This window comes from Acanthisitta chloris, unplaced genomic scaffold, assembly GCF_000695815.1.
Source record: "Acanthisitta chloris isolate BGI_N310 unplaced genomic scaffold, ASM69581v1 scaffold9672, whole genome shotgun sequence".
Classification (NCBI taxonomy): domain Eukaryota; kingdom Metazoa; phylum Chordata; class Aves; order Passeriformes; family Acanthisittidae; genus Acanthisitta; species Acanthisitta chloris.
In genome coordinates, this window is record NW_008658781.1 from 1 (window position 1) to 12,416 (window position 12,416).

Sequence of the window (12,416 nt, forward strand, 5' to 3'; positions counted from 1 at the left end):
AAGGTGCGAGGCGACGCTCGGGGCGTGGGGTGGGTACACACAGAGTCGTCGGGGCTGGAAGGAGCCTTGAGGATCGTCCAGTCCAGCTCCTGGCCCTGCACAGGACAGCCCTGAGGGTCACACCGTGTCCCTGAGAGCATTGTCCAAACATCTCTGGAGCTCTGACAGGGTTGGTGCTGTGTCCACTGCCCTGGGGAGCTGTTCCAGTGCCCAGACACCTTATGGGGGAAGAACCATCTTCCAATATTCACCTAAACCTCCCCTGACACAGCTTCAGACCATTCCCTCGGGTCCTGTCACTGGTTGCCAGGGAGAAGACGTCAGTGCTGCCCCTCCACTTAGGAGGTTGTGTTTCCATCCTTGTTTAAGGAAACAACAGAATTTCTAGGAAGGCAAATTAATCACTGAATCATCCAGAGCCATGTGTGCCAGTCTTCAGGTGAAAACTGGGCTTTGTCCAGCAGTGGGGAATAGCCCCTAAGGCTTTTCTTTTTTAAGGACAAAACTCCACTTAGGGGGAGTTACAAGTTTGTTCAGGGGGTGTTTTTAACAGCATTGTCATAAAATTAAATGTGATAGTGGAGAATCCAATCAAAGGTGAAGGAGCAAACTTGTTTATCAGCTTGAAAATGACTGTTCAATACTTAGTGTCAGCAAATGAGATCATGTGTGTATTTGTATACACCTGTCTTCCCTAAATTAATTATTGCTATGCTGCAATCAAATCAGAATTTAAGGTAGTGCAATGTCCTTGTTCCCCCACACTCACACATTTTACACTTCTCTCTGACTTTCTGTAGGTAAGCACAATCACAATGTACTTGACAGCTGATTAAAAACAAATATGCTGTTTCAGTGCTTTATATTTATTTTTCAAAAATAGTTGCACTTTCTGTTCTGCAGAGGGAAGTTTAGTGATATTTCCCATGTTGAATAGTTCAGTGTATGAGATAACAAAAAACTAAAAGACTTGAACCCTAGTTTTAGTGAGCACTTGATTTAACTTCAGGTATTTACCTGCTGTCTGATCTTGAAAAGCTTCTTTGATCTGTTTCCTGATAGGTAAAACAAGGGAGATGCATTTACCATCTAGAAATTAGGAATTCAAATTACTCAGTTTTAGTTACTTTTGTAGAAATCGCTAGGATCTTACGTTTTCCAAAGAAATTTTGGCATTTCTTGGAAATGGATCTAAGTGCAGAAATTAACAGCTGAGGTAGCACTTAATTTCGCTTGTGGCAGTAGCTGGAATCTTGCAGTGTCTGTCTGCTAAATCATTATTCATCACTCAGTGTACAAACTATTTGCAATGATCTTCTTTTTCTTAGTTTTATGTTTTCTTGTTTAATGTTCAGGTGTTGGGCCTAGTTTTTGGAAGCACCACAGATAGCCACGTTTGGGGTTTGTCAGCCCAACCTACCAGTGTCTACCAGACTCGGAGTGTGCCTGCTGAGCAGACAGGCCTTGTTGTATTGGCTCCTTGATTCAGCTGACTTGAGACTCTTGTGCCAAAAGTGGAGTTAAATCCTGACGCTGCATCCTTCCTCACTGTGAGGTTGGTGAGGCACTGGAACAGGTTGCCCAGAGAAGGTGGGAAACACTTCCATCCCTGGAAGTGTTTCAAGCCAGGCTGGATGGGGATCTGAGCACCCTGGTTGTGTGGAAGGTATTCCTGCCCATGGCAGAGGGGTTGGAACTAGATGGTCTTTAAGGTCCCTTCCAACACCAACCATATGATTGTATGATCCTTGTGCTTGTTAGGAGCTTTTGTTTGTGGAAGCCAGTTGTCTTTTTAATAGTGATTATGCCAATCTTCTTGAGGCCATATCCTGCACCAGCAGGTGTGTTCCTATGAAAAGACCCCTCCTTTCAAAGTAGCTGGTGACAAGCTCTCATTGGTAGCACATTGGTGCCACATTCAGGGATGTGGGTGTGTGCTGCCAGTCTGTGGCTGGCACACATGGTACTTCACAGACCTCTGTCTCCATGTTCCAGCAGTGCCTGTTCTCACTTCCACTAGGCGCTGGGGAAGGAAGGAGGAATTCACTCAAATACTGCCAAAGTTGTCTCTGCTCCGTCAAGTCCCAATCCTGCACCCACGAGGAGGCTGAGGTGCTTTGCGGCAGCCTTCCCACCAGAACAGCATCTGGGGCTGATTGCCCTCCGTGCTGGTGCCTCCCTGCACACACAGGCATCCCTGCTGGAGAGGTTGCTTTCTCTCCCACAGGCCCACGTTTTGCAGACTGACTGTATGGCTGTTTTGCCCTTGGTCATTTTAGGAAGCCAAGTCACAGCATTGTCCAAGGTGTTGGTGCTTTCTATAGACTGAGGTGGCATGACAGGAAGCTGCGTGGTGAGTTCATCTCTGCGCAGGAATAGGAGTTGTCTTGCCCAGGAGTAGCATCTTTGTCAATCTGTGTAGATAACAGAAAGAGTAGTTGGTTTCTAAGCTTCACAACTCATTATGTGTTTGTTGGAGCCGAGGTGACCTTTAGATGTGACACCACAGTTTGCTCTTGGATAATGTCTGAATTAATTTGTTCAGACATTGTTAACATTTATGTGCCTTGGATATTGGATATTTCATTGTGCTGAGCCCTTTGTCTTCCTGCCATGGTTCAGTGAAGGGATGCTGTCGGTGTTCCTTAAGACATCTGGAGATTGCAATCTTTTGAAATTACAATGAATTTACAGGTTAATGGTTGGACAAAATGATCTTAGAGGTCTCTTCCAACCTTGATGATTCTAAGATTCTATGAACTCTCCTCTCTTTGGCTGCATCTCCTTTGTTGCCTGTGGGTTGTAGTTCTGAGACTGTTAAATTCTGTAGTAGTGTATCTGTGGTTTACAGGTCATCTGTGCTGTGAGTTACTCTCTGCTCCTGAGGAAAGGAAGGGGGTTAAGGCAGTATTATTACTACTAATATTGTACCTTGATACATCTGCTTGAACTCTCTGATCCCTGGCTGCATCTCCTTTGTTGCCTGTGGGTTGTAGTTCTGAGACTGTTAAATTCTGTAGTAGTGTATCTGTGGTTTACAGGTCATCTGTGCTGTGAGTTACTCTCTGCTCCTGAGGAAAGGAAGGGGGTTAAGGCAGTATTATTACTACTAATATTGTACCTTGATACATCTGCTTTCCAGGTGATAAAATACATGAAAATACTATTCACCATCCCTGGAGGTTTTCAGGATGAGACTGGATGTGGCACTTAGTGCCATGGTCTAGTAATGACGGTAGAGTTGGACTTGATGATCTCTGAGGTCTCTTCCAACCTGGTTAATTCTATGATTCTGTGATTAAAAGCATCTTAATCATAGAATCATCAAGGTTGGAGGAGACCTCTAAGATCGTCGAGTCCAACTATTAACCTCTCACTGCTGGAGCCCCCAAACCCTAAACCAGATCCTCCAGCACCAGATCCAGATGCCTCTTAAACAATTCCAGGGATGGTGACTCCACGACCTCCCTGGGCAACCTATTCCAGTGTCTAATCACCCTAACAGGAAAACATTTTTCCTAACATCTACTCTGAATCTCCCCTGCCTCTGCTCATGGCCATTCCCTCTAGTCCTCTCCCTGCAGCCATGGCAGGAGAGACACCTTGTTAAAGTTCAATGAGTTATATAGGCAATGTCCAGCTAAGTAACATATGCAAATAAATTGTTATTCCAAACTAAGAGTGGAGAAGAATGTCCATATATCAATGTAAACTCTCATAAATGCTGTCTCTTGGGTAAAATAAAATAAAATTAATTTACAGTGAAAATGTAGTCTCTGAAGTAATTTCTTTCTCTTTTGTTTTCCAGTATAAGTATAGAGACCTAACTATACAGGAGACCACCAGTGTAATAACTCAATACAAGGACCTCAAACCTGTCATGGATTCATATGGTTAGTCTGTGCATGAGAAAATTTTTGCTGTTGAATTGTTGATGGTCTGTATATATATTTGGCATTTTTTTGGGGGGGAGGAAAGGAGATTAAAACCAGAAAACATAATTTGAGTTTTTCTTCTTGAGCTTTGACATCGATACTTCTTTAGAAACACAGGTTATTTTAGAAAATAACTTTCCATATTACTGAGTCTTATCTATAATGTGCCAAGAAGTGTTGCATTTTTCACAGCTGAGCTTTTAATGGCTCAGCAATGTTATATTAGTTGGTGTCCTGAGATTGCTGGTATCTTACAAATTCAGCTTTGCTGTCATAAAAGGTATTTTTAGCATTCTATTTAGAAGGAACTGTAAATCAATGAACAAATGCTCCATTAAAAATAGTTGTGTCAGTCCTTAAGAGTATGCCGAAAACAGACAAGTGTGTAGAAAATTGGCATGAGGGTTTTGTGATGTAAATTATCAATGACATTCACTATTTGTTAGCTATCTTCAAAGCTTCAAGTAAATCTAAATTTCAGTGTATTAAATGAAGGTGGTATCTAGGGTTAGCTGCTGAGGACATGGTTTCACAGCATACAGTGAGCCAGCAGAGCTCCTGAGGTCAACCTTCCTATGATCACCTTTTTGTAACTGTCACCTGTGGGATTCCTCTGAGAGCTAATTTATGTTACTAACCCATCTTCAGAGACTTGCTTTTTAAATTGTACATCTGGATTGAGAAGTATCAAGAAGGGACAAGGACAGGTAAAAGAGAAATTAGCTTTAACTGGAATGGTTGTAAGGCAGCAGCTGTCACAGAAATAAAAATTCATGTCATGCCTGGAGAAACAAAAACAAGAGTGAAAGGACTGTGGCTGGAATAGCTGCACGAGTTTGCATAAGGATGGTGATCAGAATTCAAGATAGCTTGGGACTGAAGCCATTTGTGTTGCCTAATGCCTTCTGAGCTGCCTGGGAGAGGATGAGCACAGAATGACTTACAGATAATCAATATCATTTGCAGCAGTGACAGCAGCAACAAGACAATGATTACACTGCTGTTGAGATAGTTTTCAAGTTTATAGTAATAATGAAATCTGTTGTTCCTGAAGTTCCAGCATGTTCTGCCTACCTTTGCAGAACATTAGCAACACCATTATTTGACAGTAAGCTACATTTGAAGTATGGCTGGAAACTCTCAGGTGGAATTAGGAAGATAAAAGCTTTTGCAACAGAAGTTGATTTATTCAGCCAAGAATAAGGTATTGGATTATGAGAAGACTAAATACAAGTCAGTAAATTTAGGTCAGGGTTCTTGTGCAGTTTGTGAACTAAGATTTGGCAGTGAGTCAAGTGCTATACATTTCTTCTTCTTCAGTGTGTTATTGTTGGTTAAATTACCTTTACTGATTATGTAAAAAATGCCTGAGGCCCAGTAATTTGCAGTATTCTTGCTGATCTGTGTGTTTAGAGAAAGCATAAGAAATTCTTTATTTCATCCTCAGGTGACAGTTGTTTTTTTAAATTGAGTTCGGTGTGCATGATTTGCAGTTTGTAAGGTTCCAGCATGCTTTATGTGGTCTCTGAATGAGGAAACAGTTTTATTTGCAGTAAAGGTAGTTTGGCCATAATTAGTGATTCATTTCTCAGAAATGTTTCGGTCATAAGAAGTTACTTGTCTGCAGACAAATACTTGCTAGTCCATAAAGGTGCAAGAGCAGAACCTTTCAAGCTGAGTTTATATTTATATGTGTAAAACTTCTGTCAGTAAACAGAAGGGGTATAATATGGATAGAGATTAATGTAGTGAATATGCTTGTTTTAAAAATACTGATTGTTCCCTTTCAGTTTTTAACGATGGTTCATCTCGGGAGTTGATGAGCCTCAGTGGAACCATTCCTGTGCCTTACAGAGGTAAGCATTTATTGCTCTTATCCTCACCCTCATTATTTTCCCAAATTGCACAAAAAATGATTTAGATTTGTCCTGGTTCAATTTCACCACTTCAGTGATCACTGTTTTCTTTAAATCTTTTACTAGTCCAAAGTATAATGTGTTAAAGAAACTGTTCCCTATTTTTGCTGCAGGATAAGATTTGAATGTTGACCATGGGTTGTTCAGTCTCATACAGTAACATCTCTTTTCTTTCTGTGCTGCACATTTGTCAAGCTTGTCAGTTGAGTGAGGGTTGCAAACAATTTATTGCTGCAGCTAATGATAACTCAGATTAGGGTCTAGTAATGTTGCATAATGTTGCATTGTAGAGCAAATGAGATAATGTATTAGTGGTAGATTATAATATAATTACAGATAGATAGATAGATAATGATAGATAATAACACAGACCTCATCACTGTATACAACTTCCTCACAGAAGGAAGTGGAGGGGCAGCACTGACCTCTTCTCCCTGGCAACCAGTGACAGGACCTGAGGGAATGGTCTGAAGTTGTGTCAGGGGAGGTTTAGGTGGGTATTAGAAAATGGTTCTTCCCCCAGAGAGTGTTTGGGCACTTAAACAGCTCCCCAGGGAAGTTGTCACAGCCCCAAGCCTGACAGAGCTCAGGAGGTGTTTGGACAACACTCTCAGGCACAGGGTGTGATCCTCAGAGATGTCCTGTGCAGGGCCAGGAGTTGGACTAGATGATCCTCAAGGGTCCTTCCAACTCCGATTGTTCTGTGATTCTGTAATAATTGTAAATCAGAGATAAATTGTTCTGAAAAATGTTTGTGGCCATAGTATTTGCTCATCATTAAATGTTGTTAGTAGAAATGTTGTTAGTGGTGTCAGCTTCTAACTTTGTGCAGTTGAGTTTACTGGGTTGAGGAGTGTTTTATGAATCTGGATACAAGAGGACAGTTGAAGAGTTGGAATAAATTCTAAAATCTTTCAAAAATATCTTTTCTAGGTAACACATACAATATCCCAATTTGCTTGTGGCTGCTGGACACCTACCCTTTCAACCCCCCAATTTGTTTTGTTAAACCCACTAGCTCTATGACAATAAAAACTGGGAAGCACGTCGATGCAAACGGAAAGATATACCTTCCTTATCTGCATGAGTGGAAATATGTAAGTATAGGGAACTTGAAATTCTTAAATTACCTAGTTCTGCATTGCTTGAGCCAGTTGTATCATTTTAAACAAAAACCATAATCCTCTTTATTTGAGGTTTTAAACCATTTTTTGAATGAAAGCAGCTGTTTATTATTTGTTATGTCTTACAGTTCAGGATGTTGCATGCTATGTCCTGGTTAACATAATGTAATTGCATCTTTAGTTCCAGTTTGTCTGATCAAACATTGCAGCACAAGGCATCCTGCCCTGGTAGGACACTGGGGTGAAGATCTATGAGATAAGAATATTTACAGAAGGGAAATTATAAATTCTGTTAGAATATCTCTGTGCTGAATTTAATCTCTGTGACTAAAATGGACTTGTACAAGCATTCATACTTCTTTATGTAGACATTCCTGGGACCTCAACTGTCTGGATATATTTGCTTTACCAATAAATAGAGGCATTGGGCAGTGCAGGCCTCATACAAGTACAACCAAAACATGGACTTGGAAAGAAGATAAACTGTGCTGACGAGGTTAGAAGAGTGGTACAAGCTGCATAGTTTTGTAAAAAGTGATTAACAGGAATAAATTTATAAGGATGGGTGGTAGTTCAGCACTTGCATGGTAATAGTGGGAAATTACTGCCCAGATCAGATGCAGTACTTGCACATCCAAGAAGATCATCACAAGTGATATAGAATTCTTTCAGTTTGAGGGGCTGGTAAAAATAAGTGGAGTACAGAGTTAAGAAAATTTCAAAATGGGATATTTAATCCGGTGCTGCATTCATGATGCTTGTCCTTATTTTGGCAAAATGAAATCATGCCTATATTAAGTGCAGTTAAAAAGGGAGAAGCCTAGTTTAGCTATGTTTGGAGGAGGTTTGTACCACTCCTTAGTGGGTTAGAGTATTTTTTACATTGAGATGTACTGAACCTGAGCAAAAGCTATGGTGTGTGGAACTGAAATGTCTGAAAACTTAATGACCTGTGCTTTTCTCATGTTGGAGAGTGAAATTAATGTTTTTAAATAGTATTAATCCATCACTGGGCAGTCATCTTCAGTCATTTGTTGTCCTGCATTTGATATGGAACTGTGTATTACCTAGTTTATTCTGGGTGTAAATGTGGCTGCTGCTGTGTTTTGCTATAATGATCTGAGTGCCAGCTGGGTGGGTGTGATACCTGTTAAGGAATCCAGAAAGGAAGTTCAATACATATATATATATTTGAAGAAATTAAACCCCCCAAAAAAGGAGTGCTTTTGGGAGCTGATGGAATGCTCTCCTCTTGTTAGAGGATTTTACTAACTGTTAGTAAAATCAACAACCTGCCCTTTGCTTTCCCTCACAGCCTCAGTCAGACTTGCTGGAGCTGATTCAGGTCATGATTGTTGTGTTTGGAGAAGAACCTCCAGTCTTTTCTCGGCCCACTGCTTCATCGAGCTACCCACCATACCAGGCAACAGGCCCACCAACTAGTAAGTGCTTGTGGCTACTGATTTCTACAAATAATCATCTTAACATTCTAAAGTGATTGTGGCTTTGCATAATTTGTCAATAATGTATTTTAGTGTAGAATTACTTTCTGTATTGTTGGCTAATGAATTCACCTGTGCTGTACTTGGCCTTGTTGGACTCGATGATCTTAAAGGTATTTTCCAGCTTCAATGATTCAACAAGTCTGAGAATGTGTGTGGGTGTTTTAACTTTTGGAATGGAAAAATAGAGTTTGCATTAAAACAAAACTAAACCAGAATGCACACATGAACAGCCCCCAAGCTCCTCAAAACAACAGTCAGCATTCAGAGATAGCCTTAAAAAGAGATTATTCAGATAACTGTCTTTGTATCTTAATTTTTCCTTGCTCTGCTAGTACAGGTCCCCCCATTAAGTGTCCTGCAACCATTGATTTCATAAGCAAAGGCACACTATTGTGTTGTCTATCATCCATTGTCACCATGCCATTGTCACCATCTCTGGAAGTGTTTAAGAGGTGTCTGGATCTGGCACTGGAGGATATGGTTCAGGGTTTAGGGGTTACAGCAGTGACAGGTTAATGGTTGGACTCGATGATCTTAGACATCTCCTCCAAACTTGATGATTCTGTGATTCCATTCTATGATTCCTATGCCCGCCCATGCTCACTTCTGGGGGGGCAATTTTTATTTTCTAAAACTTGTTGACTGAGTAAGGAAAGGAACCTGCCTTGTGATTTTTTTCTTCTTCTCTGTTGATGTGGTGCTCTGACTTGGTACCAATTCTTATTTTCTTGCAAACAATTTTCAAGCCTTTTTAGATCTTTTATTTGTTTAAACTTCTGGAGCCATCTTATTTTAAGAACTGGGATAGGTGGATGGGGGGAAAATGGGAGGTGGGAAACAGGAATTCTTATAAGAGGAGACTGCATTGGGTGGAAAAATCCAAAAAACCCAGTAAAGCAGACCTACTCAAGCCAAAGACTGGTGCGGGAGAGGAAGGGGAGCAGATTAACTGGAGGTTGTTTAATTATAACAGTTCTACATTAATGCTAGAGTAGCAGTATTTGGGGTTATTTATTTTTGCTGTATTTTAAGGCTATGACACTTTTCTGTCAAAATACAGCTTTTTAGGCTGATATTAGAAAGTGATTCTTCCCCCAGAGGGTGTTTGGGCACTGGAACAGCTCCCCAGGGCACTGGTCACAGCCCCAGCCCTGACAGAGCTCCAGAGGTGTTTGGACAATGCTCTCAGGCACATGGTGTGATTCTCGGGGCTGTGCGGGGCCAAGAGTTGGGCTAGATGGTCCTCAAGGGTCCTTCCAACTCTGATTATTCTGTGAGTCTGTGGTACCAGCTCATAGTGTTATATGTGAAAAGCTGAAGTACCATGTACTATTCATTACTGTTTCCAGCAGAAACCATTTTTAACAAAGCCTTAGTTTCTTAACCTGTGAGAAAAGGGGTAGTGAACATAAATGGGACCAACAGGAATAGCTGGCTAAGGCAGGTGTGTGGGGCTTTTTATCTTGTCCAGCACTTGCCTGCCTGTAAGAGCACTAGATGATTGTAGTGTTCTGATTTTCCAGGAACAGTGGGTGTCAGTAGAAGTGCAGGATTAGTAGAGGCTGTGACTTGTGCTGTAAGGACAGACAGTCAATTGAAACACACTTGATTACTTCTGTAGTCACTCAGTGCTGCACCATAGCTGAAGTAATTTTAGTGGAAAAAATTCAGAATTTTGACATTGTTAATAACTACTTTACACTATTAGTGCAATCAGTCTTTCCTTATCATACAGACATTTAGGTTTGGGATTTTTTAAGCTCTAGATACATGTTTCAGAAGAAGTGAAGCCCTTTTACAGAAATGTTAATCATGAGAAAGCATTCAGGAGTGAAAATAGCCTGGCTGTAAAAGAACAGCTATTTGATGTAATGTTCTTAAAACTGGTAGAAATGCAGAATAAGGATATCCAAACCATCATTTTTGTCAGATTTTCAAGAAGAAATTTAAAATTGCTAAGGCTGTTAAAGCCTCAGACACTTACATGTGCTGATAAAAAGATTTTAAAGTATAACTTCTAAATAGCAGAAATTACTGGATAAGAACATGGTTGGATTGTTAAGTAGTTCATCAGCTGTTGTGAAGTCCAGCTGCTCTGAAGGTACTTAAATCATGCGCTCGTTACTTAGTGAGTAAAAAGCATTGTCTACATTAGAAAGGTTATTTTCTTTTTTCAGCTGTTATGTAAAAAAATGGAGACAGCTTCTCAGGTGTGTCATCTTTAATACCATGCCTGTTCTTTTAGGATTTCCCTAGCTGGAGATTGTTTTTCTTATGTATTCCCATTTTACTTGGTACACCTACTTGTTGTGCCTTTTGAAATCAATACCTTTTTTATTCATGCAATGGTTGGTTTAAAGTAATGATTGGGAAAAAAGTCAAGATAACAATGAGGTTATATTTATATATGAGAAAAAACTTCTTTACATTGAGGATGGCAGAGCACTGGAACAGGCTGCACAGGGAGGTCATGGAGTCTCCTTCTCTGGAGATATTCAAAACCCACCTGGACACATTCCTGTGTCACCTACTGTAGGTGACTCTGCCTTGGTAGGGGGGTTGGACTAGATGATATCCAGAGGTCCCTTCCAACCCTAACTATTCTGTGATTCTGAGTTATATTGTAGAATCATCCAGGTTGAAGGAGACCTCAAAGATCATCGAGTCCAACCACTAACCTGTCACTCTGCTGGAACCCCAAAACCCTAAACCATATCCTCCAGTGCCAGATCCAGGTGCCTCTTAAACACTTCCAGGGATGGTGACTCCACCACCTCCCTGGGCAACCTATTCCAGTGCCTGAGCACCTGAACAGGGAAATCTGAATCTCAAATCTCATACGCAGTGAGAAATGTTCTAGCTAGTTCTTAGGAATGCATAATTGGCTTCATGCTCCATCTCCAAACAAAATACTTGTATGTTTTAACCACAGTTGGTAGGTGCAGGTTAGAACCTTCAGAAATGCAGAATTTGCCTCTGTTTTGTGAAAATGTGCTCGGTTACACAAAGGAAATTCTAACCAGTCAATGCAAGGCAGGAAGATGTGCTTAGTTTAGTCCTTTTCGTGTCTAGAGTGGGAGGAGCTGTCTTGGTCAGTCAGCACAGAGACAGCTCACATCAAACATCTGCATGTTTGCCTCTTGCCAAGCTGCAGAAGAGCAGCAGGGGAAACATCTGGGAATGTTGTGAAAAGTGATGGTGTTGGAGGGTGCAGGTTGTGGTTTTGAGGGGATTTGACCACAGAATTACTTTTTCTACTCTTGTTTCATTGTTGTTATACTCTGTTCATTGTTCAATAAATTTTGAAAGGTATCTTGCTGCAGTATTAATATGTCATGATATGCATTAAACTTGTGAAATGTAAAAGTATACAAAATCCTTCTTTTATTTAGCTTCCTATATGCCAGGAATTCCAGGTGGAATATCTCCCTATCCAACAACAAATACTCCAAACCCAAGGTAAGAACCCCTTTAAATATGATGGAGAGTTTCACTGAATCGTATCTAGCCTTAGTTGTGTTTTCTTATGGTATATTTGTTGTATAATTACGATGTGATCTGAGATTCAGAGTAGATGTTAGGAAAAATGTTTTCCCTGGAATAGGTTGCCCAGGGAGGTGGTGGAGTCAGCATCCCTGGAAGTGTTTAAGAGGTATCTGGATCTGGTGCTGGAGGATATGGTTTAGGGTTTAGGGGTTACAGCACTGACAGGTTAATGGTTGGACTTGATGATCTTAGAGGTCTTCTCCAACCTTGATGGTTGTATGATTCTATGTTAGCAGAGTTTTTGAAAAGTGAGGGCTGAATTCTTGTCCATAGCCAGAAGAAAGTTGGAGGAAGATTCAGCTTTTTATTAGCATTGTCAGCATTTATTCACATTTTAGGTTTTTTTGTTAGCATCGTTAGGTATTTTGGGGGTAATTAGCAACTCAAAAA

General features: G+C 40.6%; 1 protein-coding gene across 1 annotated transcript; it reads left to right on the plus strand.

Annotated features, from left to right (window-relative positions):
- Nucleotides 1-3,762: 3,762 nt before the first annotated feature.
- LOC103812206 (tumor susceptibility gene 101 protein-like) lies at nt 3,763-11,939 on the plus strand (the record flags this gene model as incomplete). The annotated part of the gene is made up of 5 exons (XM_009085216.1): nt 3,763-3,893; nt 5,726-5,791; nt 6,785-6,948; nt 8,291-8,417; nt 11,873-11,939. Coding segments are annotated over 5 exons (555 nt in total), but the record flags the coding sequence as incomplete, so codon positions are not given.
- Nucleotides 11,940-12,416: the final 477 nt, after the last annotated feature.